Source organism: Catharus ustulatus, chromosome 25, assembly GCF_009819885.2.
Source record: "Catharus ustulatus isolate bCatUst1 chromosome 25, bCatUst1.pri.v2, whole genome shotgun sequence".
NCBI lineage: Eukaryota > Metazoa > Chordata > Aves > Passeriformes > Turdidae > Catharus > Catharus ustulatus.
Window position 1 is genome coordinate 5,039,641 of NC_046245.1, and position 21,041 is coordinate 5,060,681.

Here is a 21,041-nt window from a genome sequence, read left to right on the forward strand (position 1 = left end):
GAGATAAGAGAAATAATTCAGGAGGAAATTATTATTTAATAATAATACTGAGCAAAGGCGTCATCTTGTTAAATCCTTGTGAAACAGCCAAGTGGGTGCAGAGCTCAGCTCCTGTGGTTCTCTGAAAGGCTGGGATCCGTCTGGAGCTGTCAGCGTGGCTGAGGGAGGCGGCTGCAGACACACAGACGATAATAATAGCTCACAATTAGGATAGTAAATCAGGAGAGAGCGTCACTCAATTCAGAGAAGTTCCCCTGATTTGCTGGAGACAGGAGTTTGGCTCTCTGTACAGAGCTGGTGCTGCTTGGAGCAGAAATCCCCCTGGTTTTGCAGAACCTTCACCAGGCGGCAGCAGGAGGAGCACGCTGGAAATTCAGCTCCACTTGAATTGTTCCATCCCAGCCTCAGTTTCTACATATTGCATAAGGATCAGCCTCGGGCAAATCATTTTCTGCATTCAACCCACCCTGCTGTGGCAGATCCAGAAGAGGCTGAAATGGTGCAGCTGGCATTAAAAACCAGAGTGGCCTCCTGCCCAGCTGGATGTGTGTGGGAAGGAAAACCCATAGTGCAAGGGCTGGTTGTGAGGGATTCCCAGCTCTCCTGTAGGGTTAGACATTGATTTTCAATACTGGGATCTGGCTGGGGCTTGGGAAAATGCAATTTTTGTAAGAGGGATGTCAGGAGGAGCAGCAGGTGATCGCATTCCCCAGTGCTGCACCCGCTCTCTGCCTGCTCCAGGCAACCCAGGGAGTAAAAATGCTGTGGTTTATCCCTGCCATGTCCCCACATCCCCCTGGGTGACTGAGCACCGATTTTCTCAGGTATTCAGGGTGTTCCAGGCCCTCCAACCACTGTCCCTGCAGAGAGTGCTGTCAGCACTGGTAACTCCTGACTCCGGGGAATAGAAATATTTCCCATGGCCTCTCCAGCACTTGTGCCTTGGGTGCCAGGAGCCTTGTGGGACTTGTTGCTTCCTTGGTGCTCCTTGTGGGGCCATGGGGGGATGGCAGAGTGCTCCAAACCTGGTGCCTGAAGGCAGGGTTTGATCCATAGGTCCTACAAATTGGTGGGAGCTTGGCCACCTCTTCCCCTTGGGATGGGAGAAGCCTCTTCACGAAGGGACTTCAGTAAATGCAAAGTGATATAAAACTATTGTTTTTTACATCTTCACCCCAGCTCCTGCAAGTCCAGTCCTGCCCCATCTCGTCCCCCGGAGCTGCAGGGAGCTGCTGGCTCTCCGTGCCCCCATGTCCCCGAGCAGCCCCAGGCTGTCACCAGCAGCACGGGACGGATCGGAGCCGCATGGCAGAGCAGCACGGTGTATCCAGGGATATGATTATTTCCCAGTGGTTGAAATCTAGGTCTCCTGCTCGGGAGGAGGGGGGCGGGGGGAGGGGGGGAAGACGCTCATATTAATCTTATGAATATTCATGGAGAAGCTGAGCTGCCTTCGGAGGGTGGCTCCGGGGTCCGAGTTTGGGGGGCTGTAGGTGCGAGGTGCCGGCAGCGGTGGGAGCAGAGCAGCTGCTTGTGCATTCTCCGCATGCCTGACTGCAGAGCCAAGTGTAAGTTGGTGCCTTTTTCTCTCCCCCCCACCCCATCCCTGCATCCTTCCCCCTTTTCCCGCTGCTCCCCTGCTTAAACACAGCCTGGCCAGCAGCGGTGCCAAGCCAGGGAGTCGTGCTTTAGTCGCAAACACGACCCCAAACCGTGTGACTCCCGCTGCAGTGCTCAGTGCGGGCAGAGAGCGAACTGAGGGGCTTTGGGCAAATCTTCACCTCCTCCATCCCCCCCTTCAGCCCTCAAATTTGCATGAATTAACCCTAAAGATGCTTGAGGGGGAGCGGAGGTTGTTTGGCAGTGGTGGGGAGAAAGTAGGAGAAGCTGAGTGCTGGGATGAGATGATGCCGGAACCCTCTCCGCCAAGCACCGAGCACCAGCGCTCGGGTTTGGAGTCGGAGGAAGAAGCCCATAACCCATGCCAAATAAAAATCAACATATTAAATAAAAACAAAGTAAATTTTTGCAGCCTTGAACAAATCTGGGGTGTTTGGAGAAGGGAGAAAGGGGAGGAGAGAGTTTAGGGGCAGGAGGAAAACGGCGTGTTTATTAAAAAATAAATAAAACATTGAAGGTTGGTTGATCTTTGGTGAGATGGGGGTTCGTGTCTGCCAGATCTTTCCTGCAGCAGCTGGAAAATGTTGTTTGTGGTGCTCTGGCGTGATGCTCGGAGGAGCCAGGGAAGGTCAAATCCAGCTGAACTCCCCGGCGAGTCGCTGGGGAGAGAGTGGTGGGGAGAAAATGCAGGGAAAGGATAAAAACTGGGACAAATGCGACCTCCTCTCCTCTGAGCCTGGCAGAAAAGGGTTAAGAGAAGCGGTTGAATGCTGCAAGCCTCGTCAGGGTTGTACTATTTTTTCTAGTGCATAAGGAGAAGGGAGAGGAGGGTTGCACGGAAAAGGGAAATTTCCAAGAAAAGAGGGATCTGCGGCAATATCTGCACCTCGGGGATGAAGAGAGGAACCAACAGGCATAAATGGCCTGGAGATGGCTGAAATCTTTGCCGAGGAGATTGGGACCGCGGGGTTATTTTCCACCTGCCTCCCCTGCCCGGTTCTGTAATCCTGGCTCAAAGTAGACAAGTCGAGTTGGAGCTGAAGAAGGGAGGTTAGAGGGGTTTTTATTTCATTTGGGAGGGGGAAAAAAAAAAAAAGCAGCAAAAAATGCGAGGATGGTCGGCCCTCTCCGGGCTGAGCATCTCCATGGTGCGAGGCACTGCAGGATGATCCGAGGGAGCGCTCGTCGGGAGCAGGGATGCTGAGGACCCGGCACCCACCGGGGACATGAGCCTCAACATCCCCACCAGAAATTTCACCCAACGGAGTCCAACTCCCACGGGGGTGGGTCGGCCGGGGGGTTGGCTCTCGGGAGGATGGCGAGGGTGGATGGAAATCGCGTGGGTCCCGCGGCCCCAGCGCTCGTGGGTGCTCGGAGCCATCAGCGGGGGGCCTTGGCAGGGGCACGGCCGGGGACCGGCGGATGGAGCCGGAGCCTCCTGAGTCACCGGGGGACGCCTCGCAAGGGCCGGGGCTGCTGTGCCCGGTGGGTGCTGTGCCCGGTGGGTGCTGTTCTCAGTGGGTGCTGTGCCCGGTGGGTGCTGTGCCCGGTGGGTGCTGTGCCCGGAGGGTGCTGTTCTCGGTGGGTGCTGTTCTCGGTGGGTGCTGTTCTCAGTGGGTGCTGTTCTCAGTGGGTGCTGTCTGTGCCCAGTGGGTGACACCGTCTCCCGGGTGCTGGCCGCGGGAACCCTCCGTGGCTTTGCAGAGCTGCCGGGGGGGCTGCGTCGTTCCCCCCCCGCTCGTTCCCCTGGCAGGGCTCGGCGGGCAGCCGGCCCCGCTGGGCTGAGCAGAGCGCAGGGACACGGGGCTCTGGATTTTTCCGCCTCGGCGCTGGCGCTCTCGCCCTCCTTGTCTCGTGTTGCAGTGCGGGCTGGGCGGGCAGCGGCCGAGGGAAAGCGGCTGCCGGGCGAGCCGGGGCTTTGCGGATGTTCCTCGCGAACCCCCAGAGCTCGCTACCTTCTCGGTGTTTTTTCCAGGCGATGCCACACCTCCCGAGGACACTGGGGACATCGGGTTTTGCTGAGCTTAGCAGCTTTTCACCGTCGTACCGAAGGCATCAGACAGACGCTCATCTGCCCTGAAGTGCAGATCTGCAACAGCTCCCGGGAAGACTCTGTCTCTCTGTCTCTCTGTCTCTCTTTCTCTCTCTCTCCAGTCCAAACCATTACAAGACCTGACTTCCACCATCTGGGAATCTAACCCCTCTTATGTCCCTTCTCCTTTTTCTACGATGACTCACCATAATTTTTAACTTTGAAGAGAGAGGAAATTATGGGGATCTTGGAAACCTGTATTTCTCTCTAGGATTTCCCCAGGGTCAGATAATCGGTGTTACTAAGAGACACTAAGATTTGGCTTCTCCAGGTAATGTGATTTGTTTTCTGTGTGCCATGGTGCTTTGCAGAGAATGACAGGAGCCGGGACACCAGCGGTCGAGGAGGGGGACTGCGGTGCTCCGCGGGGCAGCTGGAAGCGCCGGCTCCACATTCCGGCAGCCGCAGAGCTTGGCTGCAGGCAGGGAGGGCAGCATGTCACCAGGGAAAGAGGATTGGGAAGGTGTTAAACTGAAAAAGCGAGCTGGAGCTTTCCTGGAGGGTAGATTGCCTGAGATCGCACGGTTAAATGTTAATTAACCCTTAGCTGCATGCCTGGAAATGAGCTGAGGCCGGCACCCTGCGGGGTCCTCTCGCCTCTTCAGGGCTAGATGGGGTTATTATTTTTCCTTCCTTTCTCTTCCCTTCCCCCTCTTTATTTTTTTTAACTGGAATTTTTATTTTTAACCAAAAAATAAGCCCTGTTTTACCAATGCCAGTTTTTCCGTGCTGGTTTTGAACAGGTGATGGTTCCTCAGGTGTTTTCTCTGTTCCACCTAATGGGTTCAGATGGGAGTTGTTGAACTCTGTCCCAAGGAAGGCAAATTAACCCCTCCAGGAAGGGGATAGACGTGCTAGGAAGGGATCTGCTCTCCTCCCCCCAACTTTATTCCATCTCTCTCTTTCTCAGCAGGGGCGATTTTCTTTCTTCTTCTTCTTCTTCTTCTTCTTTTTGTTTTCCCCTTTTTTTTTTTTTTTTTTTAAATCTCATCCCTTCGCCTTTTCATGAGACTCTTCCAAACCTACGTACCTGTCCTTCTGCAGGATAGTAGCCCTGCCCTGAACCCGACCCCACCGCCGGGCGCTGGGAAGAGTTTAGCATAAGGATTTCTTTTAAAGCCCAATATGACAGTTGCTACTGGAGATCCTGCAGATGAAGCTGCAGCTCTCCCCGGTCACCCGCAGGACACGTACAACCCCGAGACCGACCATGAGTGCTGTGAGAGGGTGGTCATCAACATCTCGGGGCTGCGCTTCGAGACGCAGCTCAAGACGCTTGCCCAGTTTCCAGAGACCTTACTAGGGGATCCTAAAAAAAGGATGAGATATTTCGACCCTCTCCGGAACGAGTATTTCTTCGACCGGAACAGACCCAGTTTCGATGCCATTTTGTACTATTACCAGTCCGGGGGGAGGTTGCGGCGGCCGGTGAACGTGCCCTTGGACATCTTCTCCGAAGAGATCCGCTTCTATGAACTGGGGGAAGAAGCCATGGAGATGTTCCGGGAGGATGAAGGCTACATCAAGGAAGAGGAGAGGCCGCTGCCTGAGAATGAGTTTCAGAGACAAGTGTGGTTGCTCTTCGAGTACCCCGAGAGCTCGGGCCCTGCCAGGATTATAGCTATTGTCTCTGTCATGGTGATTTTAATCTCCATCGTCAGCTTTTGCCTGGAAACGTTGCCCATTTTTCGGGATGAGAACGAAGACATGCACGGCAGCGGGCTGAGCCATCCCACCTACTCCAACAGCAGCATGGGCTACCAGCAGTCCACTTCTTTCACAGACCCCTTCTTCATCGTGGAGACACTTTGCATCATCTGGTTCTCCTTCGAGTTCTTGGTGAGGTTTTTCGCCTGCCCCAGCAAGGCTGGTTTTTTTACCAACATCATGAACATCATAGACATCGTAGCCATCATTCCCTATTTCATCACCTTGGGGACAGAGCTGGCTGAGAAGCCAGAGGATGGTCAGCAGGGCCAGCAGGCCATGTCCTTGGCCATCCTCCGAGTCATCCGCTTGGTGCGGGTCTTCAGGATCTTCAAGCTCTCCCGGCACTCCAAGGGGCTGCAGATCCTGGGACAGACTCTCAAGGCCAGCATGAGGGAGCTGGGCCTCTTGATATTCTTCCTCTTCATCGGCGTCATCCTCTTCTCCAGCGCCGTCTACTTCGCCGAGGCCGACGAGAGCGAGTCCCAGTTCCCGAGCATCCCCGATGCCTTCTGGTGGGCTGTGGTTTCCATGACGACTGTTGGCTACGGAGACATGGTCCCCACGACCATCGGGGGGAAAATCGTGGGTTCCTTGTGTGCCATCGCTGGTGTATTAACCATTGCCTTACCAGTGCCCGTCATAGTGTCTAACTTCAATTACTTCTACCACCGGGAGACCGAGGGAGAGGAGCAGGCTCAATATTTGCAAGTAACCAGCTGCCCAAAGATCCCCTCTTCCCCTGACCTAAAGAAAAGCAGAAGTGCCTCTACTATTAGTAAGTCTGATTATATGGAGATTCAGGAAGGTGTAAACAATAGCAATGAGGATTTTAGGGAGGAGAACTTGAAGACAGCCAATTGCACCCTAGCTAACACAAACTATGTGAATATCACCAAAATGCTAACCGATGTCTAGTCGCTAAAATCTAGTCCCGTATTTAAAGCTGAAGTGGAACAATTGCAGATATTGAGTGCTGCTCTGCATTGTAGTTAATACAGTATTTTCTACGGTGTATATTTGGTTCTGCATGGGAAGCAATAGCTGTGTAAGTGACTTTTAACCTTTGATTTCCGCACCGAATAAGCGTCCGTGCAAAAAAAAACCCCAACAAATCCAAAACCATTTTGTTGCCCTTCTCCCATCCCAGGCTCGGGGGTTTCCAAAGACACGGAGGGGACTTGGAGCAGCGGGATGGGGATGCAAGGGGCAGGTCCGGGGTGCCACGAATCCTGGTCCCTGTCCTGGTGACAGGCAGCTCCCAGGCACAGGGACCAGCTGGGAAGGGTCAGGCAGAGCTTCCTGGAGGGCGCTGCAGGCGCGGGCTTGGATCGCTGGAGGCTCCTGCCCCTGGAAAGCCGAGCAGAACGCGGCTCGTGTTTCATAACTGAAAATGCTGCATGCTGCAATAGTTTCAGCCACTGCAGTGTGCCAGTGTGAGGCCCAGGGGAGGGATAATTAGTGTGACGGCACATTATTTATTAAGTCTTAAATTTTCTATGCGAGGCATCGGGAGGGACGAGTAAATAAATCAAGAGCTTGGGATTTATTTATTTATTTAGATGGCACTTCCATCATCAATATTTCCAGGATCACCAAAGACACCTCCACTGACACATTGAAAATGAGTTGGAAAAAGCATCTTTTTTTATATCTATATATAAAACTGGAGCAACTATGCTGTGGCCTATAATATATTTATACTGCAGTGAAATTTAACCGGTAATACAGTACAGCTGCATGGATATTTGTTGCATGAATCTGAATATTTAATACACACACAAATATATATTTTCTTAGTAGACTATACAGTATTCATGTTTATAGTGTTTATAGATTCTCCAGTGGCTCGAAGGAGATTCCTGGGAATTAAAAAAAATTCCATTATAGTTAAAAACTGTATGGGGAAGGTGTGTGTTGACAATAGTTGGATAACAATGCAAAGCCTGAGAGATAACAAGGCAAAGCCCGAGTGTCCGAGCATCCAGACACAAGAGCTGACGAATGCAAGCCAGGGAAGGTGAGCTGAAAGTTAAACACCTGCACTCATTATGGGGAGAGTAATTAGTCATTAATCGTGGTGTCAGGAGCAGAAACCACGGTGGATCAGAGAGGGCACGAGGAGCAGGTGGAATTGCAGGTTCCAGCTCTCCTGGCTTGTTTGTTCAGCAGTTTTCAGCCTTTCCCATAGAATTCCAGTGTGTGTGTGTGTATAGATATTTAGAGAGCGACTACAGGGCCGAATCCTCAGCAAACAGAGCACTGGGGTATCGAGGATTTCCAGCTCAGGGCTGCTGGGATGGGGGGACAGGGGCTGGAGCAGGGTGGCCTGCCCCTGGAGCCCGTGCGGTCAAGGTGTGTTTTGGGCTTGAAAGCTCCTTTTCCACCCCCTCAGGGCTGGGGTTTGCTCCTTTGTGATGGAGTGGGCACGTGCTGAGGTGGCCTGGATCCCAGCTGGCACCTCTGAGCCTTTGCTTTGCCTTCTGTTTAAAGCAGTGGGTTAAAGGTGCAGAGAGCCTGAGCGTCTCTCTCCTCTTCGTCCCCGGTGTTATTTGGGGATGGGTGAGAGCTGTTGATCCATGGGGAATCTCACCCTATGTGGGTGTGCTTGTGTTTTCCCCATTGCTGCAATCCTCAGGGAGAGGTGCCCTGTTCCTCTTCCTCTTCCAGGTCAGGGGAGACGGAGGAAAATCTCTGCCAAGGTCACAGTTGAGCAAAGCCTCCCCGGGCTGGGGAACAGGGTTCAGTCAGGGTGAATTTGGGCAGAACTGGGGCATGATCAGCCCTGACACATTGCATGAAGGGTGAGCACAAGGAGCCTGGGGAGGGGCCAGCCAGATCCTTCCTTCCTTGGAGAGGAAACCCCTGCTCCTGACAATAATCCAACCGGTGCTAAAGTATCCACGGCAATGGCTCCAAATGCTGCTCCAGAGCAGGATCCATTGCTGACAGGGCTCCACTTGGCCAGCTGGAATCACTCCTTGGTTTTATTTAATTGATTGATTGATTAATGAACTGAAACCTGGCTGTAATTAATTCCAAGTGTCCATGGTTTGTACATGGCTGCTGTGGGGCAGAGGGTCAGCAGCATCCCTGTGCTGGGGTTCAAGGGTGCCCAGCCTGTCTTTAACTGGATCTCGTTATTCTGGGAGTCCTGCACTCCCACTTTGCTGTGGCAGCCTGGGACTGGGAGACCCTGAATCCCCTTCATGCACGCACACAAAAAAGCCAACACAAGCAAAAGCAATAAAACTCCAGTTCTGAAGCTCATCCTGCTGGATGGGACAGGGCTGGCCAGAGTCGCTGCCTCGGGCACCACTCCCAGGGCTCTCGGCCAACTTCCATGGATCTGGCTTGTGGGGGATCTGTGGGGACATGGGCTCACACAGGGGATCTACCTGATGTGCTGGGATCCTCTGGGTGCCCTTAGCACCCGCTGGCCCCATTCCTGCTCAGGGCTGAGGGGTTTTGTTGGTGGTTTTGCTGCAGGTGCTTTGGAGGATGCTGGCACTCGGTGAAGTGTCCGTGGGCTTGGGGTGCTTTGGAGGAGCTGTGGCCAAAGCACTGGGTGTGTGTTGTGCTGGTTTGGTGAGGAGGAAGGTGAGGTTTTCCTTTGGGGATGTGGGGTTTTGGGCACAGTGTTCCTGTGGGCTTTCCAAGGCCAGGCAGGAGGGGAGAGTGGATCCATGAGCAGGATCCAAACATCCAAACCCAATCTCCAAGCTGGGGGTCCTGGTCACCTTGGGGACCTCCATGGTCTCACATCAGGGACAAATGGGGATGAAGAGGAGACCATGCTCCTGTTGTCACTGATGTGAGGTGAGGACTGTCCCCATGGCAGGGGCCAGCACAGCCAGCCCCTTCCTTAGGACAGATCCTGAACCTCCTGCACTCACCCAGCAGAGGCTCCTGGGGAAAACCAGCCCTGGTGGGAGAGCAGCTCTGGGCCTGCCTGGTTTGGGACACAAGGAAAACACCCAGGGTCAGTGCTGGGTGTTTGACTCAGGGTGGGAAGGGTGGTGAGGGATGAGGCTGGGGGGGATCCATGCCTGGGAGGGATCCATGGAGGGGAAGGATCCATGGATAGGAAGGATCCATGGATGGGAAGGATTTGTGCCTGGGAGGGATCCATGGATGGGGGGGACCTGTGCCTGGGAGGGATCCTTGGATGGGAAGGATCTGTGGATGGGAAGGATCCATGGATAGGAAGGATCTGTGCCTGGGAGGGATCCTTGGATAGGAAGGATCCATGGATGGGAAGGATCCATGGATGGAAAGGATTTGTGCCTGGGAGGGATCTGTGCCTGGGAGGGATCCAGGCATGGGAAGGATCTGTGCCTGGGAGGGATCTGTGCCTGGGAGGGATCTTTGGATAGGACGGATCTGTGCCTGGGAAGGATTTGTGCCTGGGAAGAATTTAGTGCCTGGGAAGGATCTGTGAGCCCACACAGAGCAGAAGGGTCCAGACTTCTGCCTCACACACAGAAATGGTTCCCCTACAGCTTTTAATGGGATTTGTGCCTGCAGGTCGGAGCTCTAGTGCTATTTCTAGCTTTTCTTCTGACTCACTGATGTGATCTTGAACCAGTTTTTCAGGAGGAGACCGTGATATTTTTTTCTTTTTTTGAAAATAGTTTTTCTTAAGGAATGTGGTTTGAGAGAGTCTGGGCCTGTTTCTGTGGAGATGCTGAGCATCCCAATGTCCTCCTGACTCTGAAAGGTGCAAAAATGAGCTGCAAAGTGTCTCAGACTGAGGATGCTAAATTAGGGACTGGGGACCAGGAGGGTCCCACAGCTGTGTTAGGGATCATCAGGCCCCTAAACAGAGTCAGTCTGGCTCCTTTCCTCCTCCTGAGGCGCCTTTTCCCTCTCTCCAGGCCTGGAATGGAAGACTGGAGCTCTCTGGTCTCTGGAGGTGCTCCTGGCCTGGCACCCGGAGGAGGCAGCGCCTCTATTTTAGTTTTAGCCACGGTGCCGCGGTTTTGGAGAGATGGAAAGCTGTGATTGCAGAGCAGGTTGTCTTCTAACACCCAACCTCGTGCCCAAGCCTGCAGGCAGCCCATCAGCACTTTCAAATCTTCCAGAATATCTGCTGAGGGCAGTGGGGTGAGGCTCATGTACCAGCTGGATGCTACCAAGTGATTAGGAAAAAATGATCTCTCTGGAGCACAACGTTTTATTGGGGAAATTAATCTCTGCAGTGACTGTGTCAAAGTCCCACAGATTTGAATACTGAGCTATAAGAAGAAAAGGATCTCTGGGTTGGCATTATGAGAGTGTGGCACGTGGGTGTATAAATATGGGCATATTTGTGCATAAATACACAGAAGGAGAGAAAAAGACAGAGGAGGAGGAGGTATTTCAGGAAGGACCTTGCTTTGTTACCAGATAATTCCTGGGTCAGCCCTTGAAACTGCTGCCAAAGCCTTGCAGCTTTGCCAGAGCTTGCAATACACTTGGGGATGGGAGCAAGGGAAGGAGATCTGGATCTCACCTTGGGAGTGGAACCATCCTGAGGCTCTGGTGGCATTCAGCTCCTCCCAGCCCTCTGCAAACAGCAGCTTTGCAGTGTCTGTGCCCAACCCAAGTCCCAGCTCAGACCATTTCTGTGACTGTGCAGGGAAAGCCAAGCAGAGGGGAAAGGGATTTGGTTGAGATGCAGGTGCAGTGCTGCACTGAGTGGGCTTTGGAATTATTGTTTGGAATTGTTGGGTGTTAAATCTCTTAAACTATGGTGACTTTTGGTCCCAGTATGGTGGCTCCTGTTCTGGAGTCAGGATAGTTTTATCACAGAATCCTGGAATGGTTTGGGTTGGAGGGGCCTTAAAGTTCACCTTGTTGCACCCCCTGCCTTGCACAGGGACACTTTCCACTAGACCAGGTTGCTCCAAGCCCCGTCCAACTTGGCCTTGAAACCTTTTCTCAAGATCTTTACCATGAGACCCAAGGTCTGCGTCCTTGGGAGGAGTTACCCATGGGGGTTATCCAAGGGAATTATCCATGGGAGTGAATTATCCATGGGAGTTATCCATGGGAGTTACCCATGGGAGTTATCCATGGGAATTATCCAGGGGAATTATCCAGGGGAGTTATCCATGGGAATTACCCATGGGGGTTATCCAGGGGAGTTATCCATGGGAGTGAGTTATCCAGGGGAGTTATCCATGGGGGTTATCCATGGGAATTATCCATAGAAGTTACCTAAAGCAGTAATCCAGAGGAGTTACCCATAGGAGCTTTCCATAGGAGTTATCCAGGGGAGTTATCCATGGGAGTTACCCATAGGAGTTACCCATAGCAGTTATCCATAGGAGTTATCCATAGGAATTATCCGTGGGAGTTATCTATAGGAGTTATTCATGGGAGTTATCCATGGGAGTTATCCATGGGAGTTATCCATAGCAGTTATCCAGAGGAGTTACCCATGGTGGTCACTCATGGGAAAGCTCAGTCTGCTGCAGGGGTGAAGCAAGCTGAGGAAAGAAGGAGTCAGCCCCAAACCCTTTGGTTTGCACTCAGATGAAGGCTGTGGCTCTCTCCTCGCCCCAGCAGGATTTGACCTTCTCCCATGACACATCCCTTGGTGCTTCCTGCTGGGGACCAGCTGCTGCCCTGCCAGGAGCCCCAAGGGGGGACAAGGGCTCCCCAAAGCACCAGCCACTGCTCTGCCCTTCCCCAGCCCTGCCAGCACCCCTGGCCTCGGTGTCCCTGTGATGTTTCTGCATTTGGCTGCCCAAAATTCCTCCCCTGCTCAGTAATGGGTGCTCTGATTCTGCTGTGTCCCATCAGGGGGAGAGGGTCCAGCCCAGGGGTGAAGCAGCCCTGGGAGCACAGCATTGATTTACACCTGGGGACAGGAACCCCCAGCCCAGTTGTGCATGATAAGAGATGAATCCCTAATTCATGTTTTTCATCCAGAGCGGATGGTTTGGCTTCAGGAGCTGCTGGACATTGTAACCACACCAGGTCCATGCACATGGACCCACCACATCCCCTCCCCAGCCCTGCCTGCCTTTCCTGACCTTGGGGTTGGTCTTCTGGGGTTTGGGTTTTTGATTATTATTTTTGTTTCTGCTGCCTATAAGATGTAATTATCCATTTGCACTCGCTCCCTCATTGTTTGAGACTGTGCTCTTGTCCTCCAATGTCATCCCCAAAGCACAAGGGGAAAAAATGGGTATTGGATCAACCCTGCATGTGGTGCCTAATTTGAGCAAATCAATAGGAAGAGGAAATCCAAGAAGGACTCATCCTAAGGATGCTGGAGCTGAACCTTTTGTTTCCATGGTTACAGGAGAAATGGGACCAGGAATGGAGAGAGGCCTATAAACTGTTAAAGGAGGACTCATGGGAATTTCAAGTCATTTAACCATGCATTTGCTAGACACAACTTTAGACACCAGCTGGATCTGAATTGCACAGTGTTTATAGAAATTCCTGCTTTATTGACAGCTGGGGGTGCTGGGGGGCTTGGGAAGGGGCTGGGGGCCCCTGAGTCAATAAAGCTGCCTGTTGTATATAGGTATACAGAACTGTGTACATACATATCCAAATGAGCATTTGCTGTCTGGTTTATCATCAGTGTATATAATTTATTCTTCACAGAGTATCACAATTTTTGTAAATATCGGCACTAATTAAGAGAAAATAAATATGTATATTATTGAGGAGTTATTTTGATATCAGTTCTGTGGAGGGTGGGAGAGGAAAAGGACAAGTAATTATGTTTTTGATATGTTTTTCTCTACAACCAAACCCTCTGTGAGAAGAGAAAGAATCAGCCTGAACCAGGGGAAATGAATTTGTGCTCCACCATCAGCCAGGCTGCAGGGCAGAGTCCCAAAAACCCCAGGGAGGAGGAGCTGATGGATCTCAGTGATGGACATTGGACATGCTGCATGTTGTACACGGCATTCCCATGGAATTTGCTCCAAAAAATCTCCAGCAGTGACAGCAACAGAGGGGAAGGGGCTGGAACCTGGGTCAAGTGTCCCCCACAGCTCCCCACTGCTCCAGCTTGGAAATCAGCCACATCCAGGCAGGTAACAGGGGATGGGTGCTGCTGGGATCAGCCTGCTCTTGGAAAACTTGTGGGCACCCAGGGGATGGATTTTGAAAGCAAGTGATCCCTCTGGGAAGAGGGGAAGCAAACAGGCAGGGGTGGTGCTGGTAGCACATCATCTGTGGGATTGTGTCCATGGGGATGGCTCCTGGTGGGATCTCAGAAGGAAATGGGGAGGGGATTCCTGGGATGGCTCCAGCTGTCCTTGCAGAGGAGTGTTTGGTTTGTCCATCTCCAGGGAACAGCTGCAATAATATTTTCTCTTGCTGTGTCCCCTCCCTTGAGTGCCTTGGGGTAGCAAAGGCAGGGAAGGTGTTTGGGGGGCTTGGTGCTGTGGTTTGGGGTTTGCCTGTTTGCTCAGTGCCTTTCACAGGAAATGTGGCTGCTCTGGGCTTCCCTTCTCACAGACAGAGCCCACTCTGAGCACAGAGGGTGGAGGTGGAACCCAAGGAGAACAAAGAGATTCTCCTTGTCCCGTGATGGGTCAGCCCTGCTCGGCTCTGGGGTGTGGCTCCACCTGTTAACGCAAAGGTTTGTGCCAAATTTCCTTCTCAACCACCCCAAACTGCTCGTGCTGGTCATGGAGGAGCCCTGGAGTGGGCTCAGGGTCACCTCTTGGGTTCAGGTGTCACTGGGTGACCAAGGGGATGTCATGTCCCATTCTGTGCCTCAGTTTCTCTGTCTGTAACACGGTTTGCTAAGCTGGACCCAGCAAACCGCAAATCTTAATTCAATATTAGGAGAGTGAAAATGCAGGAATGGGTGGCTGAACCCATGGAGGGCTCTTGTTGGGGGCAGAAGAGGTGTTCAAGAGCAGCCAATCATGAACATTTCCATGTGGAAAACCATTGAAGTGCACAAAAAGTAACAGAAGTGTTTATGAGCAGTGCACCCTGAGGGAAGTGTCGCTGTTTGCTGTAGAGCTGAGTGGAAGCAATCCCCAAACTGGGCCACTCTGTGCTCCTCAGCCCCATCTCCCAGCCCAGGAGAGGCTCCAGCTGGCTGTGGCAGATGCCAAACCCTTCCCTTCCCGGTGTCCTGTTGGCTTTGTGGGCTCACGAATATCTAAACACCAAGTGGTACCAGGAGTTTGCAGCACAGGCTGCGCTGCAGGCTGCGGGGATGGATGGAGGCTGCGAGGCAGACACGGTAATTATTTTAAATTGCCGGGCTGTCAGCGTGCGCCACCAGCCCAGCCGCGCTCCGGAGATGCCATCAGGGGTGTGCACCATCCCCAGCCGAGCTGCTCGGGCTTTGGCACCGTTCAAAGAGGCCGGGAGAGGCTGGGAGAATCACCCATCCAAGGAGGACACCTCTCCATCCCCAGCCAGTTCTCTGTCCCCAAGATCAGCGTGTCCCCGCCCGCGATCCCGGCTGCGGGAGTGGCCGATCCCCGCCGAGCCCAGCCTGGCTGCCTCTGCTGTGCTCACTGACCTACTTTCTGCCGCTTTCCTTGCCCAGTGTCACTTCTGGGACAACCAAAACCCCAAAAACCTCTCATGGATCCAACCCAGAGCTCACAGAGACCGCCGAGGTGGGCAGGGCAGTGCTCTCCAGGACTCTGAGGTGGGCAGGGTGATGCTCCCCAGGACTGAGGTGGGCAGGGTGATCCTCCCCAGGACACTGAGGTGAGCAGGGTGATGCTCTCCAGGGCTCTGAGGTGGGCAGGGCAGTGCTCCCCAGGACTCTGAGGTGGGCAGGGTGGTGCTCCCAGGACTGAGGTGGGCAGGGTGATGCTCTCCAGGGCTCTGAGGTGGGCAGGGCAGTGCTCCCCAGGACTGAGGTGGGCAGGGTGATGCTCCCCAGGACCGAGATGGGCAGGGTGATGCTCCCCAGAATCCTGAGGTGGGCAGGGTGATGCTCCCCAGGACTCTGAGGTGGGCAGGGTGATGCTGCCCAGGACCGAGGTGGGCAGGGTGATGCTCCCCAGGACTGAGGTGGGCAGGGTGACTCTCCCCATCACACAGGGACCACACTGCTCAATTTGCAGGAACTCCTCTCCCTGCCGAGGGCTCAAGGCCTCCAAACCCTGCCCATTTCCATCGAGGAAGGAGAGGATTCAAGTGCCAACAAAGCACTACCTCTGTTGTTCTCCTGGAAAGCTTGGGATGCTCAAACCCCATTACAACCCACAGTGTGTGCCCCAGGGAGCAGCAGGAATTTTTAGCCCTCCTGACTGCTGTGAGCAGATCTGCTTCCATTTGGCAAAGTGGGCACTCGGATCCTGAAAGCATTTCCTGGGCTGGAGCTGGGGGAGGCCATTAAGTGAGAGTGGGAGAGGGAAAGTGATGCCAGAAGCAGGGAAGGTCCTGCCCTCCTGGTGCTGCTCTGTGCCTTTCTGGGCAGTGGGCTCGGGTGGAACCATCACTGTTGCAGTGCTGGTGATTCCAAGGAGCCCTAACCAGGCAGCTGGGCACAAAACACTTGCAAGGGTGGGTGTGTGAAGCAGGGCCCCCACAATCTATCTTTAGGTAACCTCTAGGCAAAGGTTTGGAGCTTGCACAGCTCTGAGATGAACATTTATCCTGCAGCTCTGGAAATCAGGCCAGGTCTCTGCTTCTCCTTCCCACTTCCTCCTTGCTCCTTCCTCTCCCTCCTTTGCATTTGTGCTGGGTGTTGAAAAACTTATTTGTGGGAGTAGCTCTCTCATCTGCACCTCTGCACAGTGTCCAGGGAGGGAGAAGAGGGGTTAGGCAAAGGAGAGCAATATTTGGGTGTATTAAATATGAATCTGTGCTTTTACAGAGTCAGAATTCATTCTGCTGAGGCTTCACATCTACAAAGCATTAGGGCAGACAAATAAGATCCAAGGACTAAATCCAGCTCTATCCAAATATCAGAGCTCCCCCAGTAGTGGGGCCCCTTGTTCCAATGAGACCCCGGTTTCATGGAGAGGGCACTTGGTGTCTTCCTCAGCCTGGAGTGCTGAGGTCCTGCTGGGACATCTGAGCCTCCCTGTGCTGGGGACAAGCCACAGTGAGACTGCCTCAGCTTTTTAATCTAAAAAAATGATGGGACAAGCTGGGCCCAGGGGATCTGGGAAGTTTCTCCCAAAGGCTCAGCAGAAGGGTTGCCCCTCTCTGCTCTCTGTGGCTGCTGTTGCTGGGCAAAGCTCGCTCACCACGCTGGAGCTGTGGGCGTTGCTCCATCCCAGAATCCCATGATGTTCCACAGCCGAGTCTTTGGGAGGTTGTTGGTTTAGAGGATGCCTTGCTGAGTTCACAGGGACCCAAGGGGACGGGGGCTGCAGCCCCCGGGTTTGCAGAGAAAGCCCAGGGCTGGTGACAGCTCAGAGTTTGTTTTGCTGCTTCTTTAAAGCAGCCAGAGCTGTGCTGGGGTTTGGGGAGCTGGAGATGCCAAGGTCACCCTGCTCCTCACACCCACAGAGCCCAGGCTGGCACAGCCACCCACTGCCCCCCTGCTGCCGTGACCTCCCTCCCCCAACACCTCTGGGGCTGTGGCAGAGCAGGGGCAGCCCCGGGGATGTGGTTTTACCCTGTGAGAGGTGAAGGTTTGGGGCAGGCAAGAGAAGCAGAACAAATCTCTTGTGCCAGGCACCTGCTCCCTGCCTCTGCAGAAGTGCCAGCGGCAGCGTTTGAGAGAGGAGCCTCTCCCGCTTAGGAGCGGGGTTGTCTTCCACTGTCCTTTTATCCTTGGCTAATTAAAGGCAAATCTCTGCTGAAGGAACGCAGTTCTTCATAGCTGAGCTTTAATAACTAGAAAGTGGCTGCAAATGCTTGGAGGCAGCCGCAGAAATCCTGGGCAGAAATAGCATTTTTATCTTGCAGCTTACCAGCTTTGGCTGCAGGGATAATAAATTTCTGAGTTGTAGAAGGAGGCAGCAGAGGATACAGCCCCGTGTTGTCCGAGTTTACAGAAGGATCATTTGGATGGATCAGCTAAACTCCAGCTCCTCCCTGAGCAGGACAGCAGAGATCCCACAGCAGGGGATTGGAACAAGGTGACCTTGCAGGTCCCTTCCATCCCAAACCATCCTGTGATTCTGTGAGACTCTGAGGCCATGGGGAGGTGCCACCAGTCCCTGGGGGAGCTGTGGGGAAGGGCTGGAGTCAATCATGTCAATCATGCAAACAAAGCAACTTCTGCTTCTGGATCCTCCTTTCCTCGCAAGGAGGGTCTGCAGGCAGCTGGATCCCATCTGCAAGGAGCATCACCCAGCTCCAGCTGTTCCAGGGAAGGTGAGGGAGGCTGGTGCCATGTCCCAGATGTTGGTGAGATGTTTAAGACGGGTCCTGTGGAGCTCACAACCAGGCTGGAAGGTGCAAAGTTGAAGGGAAGATGGGTCACAGCTCTTGCTTTCCCCTTCTGCAGCAGCTGCTCTCTGCCCCCTGCCAGCCCTGCATGGTGGGACAGCTTTGCTCCAAACCTTGTGTGCTACCCCTGTGGGAGGACTGGGCAGGACCAGGGGCAAGGAGCAGGGCTGGAAGTTGATTTTGCAGCTTCAGCTGTCTAAACCCAAGCAGTCTGGTCTGCTGGGGTCACCTGGGGCTCAGTGTGCTCCAGGAGGGACTGGCACTCCAGAGGGATGGAAGGATGAGGCTCCCCTTGGCTGTTGGCCTCCCTCCAGCAGCTGCACAGATGGCTGCAACTTCTTCCACTTGCAAACTAGTCTGATCCATGCTCTTGAACATTCTCATGCTGGTTATTTCCACTCTGTAAAAGGCAGAAGAATTTAACCCTGAAGGACCTCCATCAAATCAGGAAGAGGGATGCTCTGCACTTGTATAACATCTCCCAGCCAGGCAGCCCACAGCACTTTACTCATAAATGTTTATAAAGGTTTTGGGTTACTGTAATGCCCTGAAACCCTTAAGGATGAAAAAAAACCCCAGAGCAATGGAACATTTGGTATCACAGGGCATAATTTCACAAAGACAGACACCGAAAACAAGGATGTGGCATCCAGTAAGACTGGCAAGGAGCAGGCACACAGAGTAACTATTATTATTCTGATGCTGATGTTGCGTGGCTCTTACACAGTGCTTTTCATTAGGAGCTCTAAAGTGCTTTAGGAAAGAAGAGACTCAGATGTCTGGGCAGTCTGCAGTGATTTCAGCAGAGGAGGGCAGGCAATGGTCTGATGCAGAAGCTCTTACTGCAGTTCACTGGTTGCAGGGCAAGGTCCTCCTCTGCTCAGCTCCTAATGGCATTTTAGTTATTCTTCAGCTTCCAGAAGTCTCCCTGTGCTCCTGCCAGACCAATGTAGAGCTGGGACAACTTTCCTCATGAGCATCCCCCTCTCCTCCACCCCCAGCATTCCCATTCCACCTGCAGTGAACACAGCAGACATCTAAAATCCCAGCTTTTCTGATCATTGGAATTGCAGCCTTCCCACAGTGGGAGGAGGCACGAGGTCCCTGGGGGAGGACACTGGGTGCACCCAGAGGGGTTTGTGCTGCGCAAGGACGGACAGAAAGGGCATCACAAGCGCTCCTGGCACAGCTCTGCGGCACAAATTCTCCTCTGGTTTTTCTCCCTGCTCTGGCTGGGGGCCAGCAGGTAACAGGAGCTGCCCTCCAGAGCGGCCCTGAGGGTTCCTGGCTCCAGGACACCGAGCCCATCCCCGGGCCAGCAGCAGCTCCAGCCCTGCAGCCCCCGCGGGCAGGTCCTTGCAGCAGCCCAGGGCAGGGAGGAGCTGCTGGAGGGGAGCTGGGCTCCTGCCCTGCCTGGGGGGAAGCAGAGTTTGGGAAAGAACAGATCACAGCAGCCCGGGGTGATCCTGGTGCTGCCCAGCCTGCAGGGGCAGCGCTGGAACTGCCGATTCTCCTGGGGGTTCCACCTTTGGGGACTGAGGCTTTTGGCTGCCTTTGCCATTTGGCTCCTTAAGGATTGGAAAACTGCACAGTTTGGTGAGGGATACTCCAGACCAGGGATGTGCAGGGCACATCCCTGTGTGCAGGGACATGAAAATGCTCCCATTAAATCCCAATGATCCCTCCATTCCCTAGTCCACCCGTGGTGATGATGCTGAAGGGGAAAATGACCCATGGGTTTAGCTCAAGTGGCTCATGGTGGGAATTGTCACACGGAAAAAACAATCCCTGCCAGCTCCAGAAAGAAGCAGAGACACCTTTGGCCAGAGCAGAGGTGTTGGCTAAATGGGATGGCAGTGGGATGCTCTGTTGGTGGGAAAGGGTTTGCCCAGGGAAGGCTCGGTTTGGCTCTGCTGTGAGATGTGGCTCCCAGGAACTCATCCTCTCCTTCATCTTCTCCCTCCCCAGCAGCATCCCAGGAACTCATCCTCTCCCTCATCCTCTCCCTCCCTCCCCGGCAGCAGCCGCAGAAGCGCCGGCTCAGCACAGCACAGCACAGCACAGCAGCTCCCCGGCTCGAGGATTAGCCACTCATTTGCCATAAATAGAAAATGGGGGAATGTGTTTTAGTGTATGAAATATAGCCCGGGAGGCCACTGATGTGCGGGAAGATGAGTGTGTCCTATCGATCCCTGTCCTCACCCCGCTCCCTGCCCCGGTCCTGGCTGAGCTGACCCTGCTGCCCTGTGCTGACCCCGGGGTCTGACCCTGTGCCTGGAGCGGGGATTTATCACCTTTATCACCGGGCAGGGAGGAGCCCTGGAGAGGGGATTTATCACCTTTATCACCGTGCAGGGAGGAGCCCTGGAGCAGGGATTTATCACTTTTATCACGTTGCTGGTCCCGGGACCCGTCTCCTGCCCATGGAAGCGTTCCCAACAGGAATTCTCCGATCGGTCTCGGTGTTGGGAGCCCCGTCACGGTCAGCAGAGAGAAACTCCTCCGCATGATTCATCCGGCTTAATTTAGCCATTTGCCTCGGGGTAAGAAGAGGAAAGCCTGAAAAGAACCTGGTTTGCTGTGTTTGTGGTGGAAGGAGTCAGGGAAACAAGCCCAGAAGGACCATAGAGCCCACTCCTGGTGCAAGGGATGCCACTCAGATTTCCAGGGCACCAGGGCCTGGAAGACCCTTCTGAAGACCGAACTGTGTGGGGTGGGATGACTTTGATACGTGTCCAGGCAGAGCAGAGCTGAAACGTGGAGTTCCCATGTCTGAAACTGCTTCCCACCCCCAGCTCCGTGCCCGGATCCACATTTTCACGGTGGAGCAGTGAGGACATTTCCCTCCACACTCTCAGCCAGTGCCTTTCATGCCTACAGAGAGGAGAGGAGACCCCTCTGGCTGCTCCTTTCTGGGCTGCCTGCCTTTGGAGTGCCGGGCTGTGCTTTCCTGGCTGCCTGCGCTCGCTCCGTCTGCCGCGGTGGCACCGAGCCCGCCCCATGCTTTCCCAAGGAGCGCTCCTGCCAAGCCAGGACCAGCTGAATGGGCAACCAGCACAGCACTGGGGGTGCCACAGCCTCAGTGTGGCCATGGGACAGCGGGTTAGGGGACAATAAAATCCTTGTGTGGCTCTGCAGGGTGGCACCTCTTGCACCAGCACCTGTGGAGCAGCTGAGCTTTTTCCCTGAATCCTTTCAGCAGCAATGCACAAAACCAGGGCTTGTAAAGGCTTTGTTGCTCTGCATGAACGGCTTTCCCTTGTCTGAACTGAGCTGGGTGGCTGAT

The 21,041-nt window shown here is 53.8% G+C and overlaps 1 protein-coding gene across 6 annotated transcripts; it reads left to right on the forward strand.

Moving 5' to 3' along the window:
- Positions 1-1,445: 1,445 nt before the first annotated feature.
- Positions 1,446-13,089, forward strand: KCNA2 (potassium voltage-gated channel subfamily A member 2). Of its 6 annotated transcripts, none has more exons than XR_004420091.1 (4): positions 1,446-1,568; positions 2,427-2,670; positions 3,596-3,983; positions 4,623-4,666. XR_004420091.1 is itself a non-coding variant. In XM_033080042.2 (4 exons), the coding sequence occupies exon 4, from the start codon at positions 4,838-4,840 to the stop codon at positions 6,335-6,337; it is 1,500 nt and encodes a 499-aa protein (XP_032935933.1). In that variant the 5' UTR covers positions 1,456-1,568; positions 2,427-2,670; positions 3,596-3,983; positions 4,757-4,837; the 3' UTR covers positions 6,338-13,089. The 6 variants fall into 6 exon arrangements, 4 of the variants coding, with proteins under 4 accessions (XP_032935933.1, XP_032935931.1, XP_032935930.1 ...); XR_004420092.1 differs by having other exon boundaries at positions 4,626-4,666; XM_033080042.2 differs by lacking the exon at positions 4,623-4,666 and adding an exon at positions 4,757-13,089 and having other exon boundaries at positions 1,456-1,568.
- The last annotated feature ends 7,952 nt before the right edge of the window (positions 13,090-21,041 follow it).

What these genes read in the sequence shown, in the direction of transcription:
- KCNA2 (XM_033080042.2), top strand. Translation starts at nt 4,838, where the DNA reads ATGACAGTTGCTACTGGAGATCCTGCAGATGAAGCTGCAGCTCTCCCC.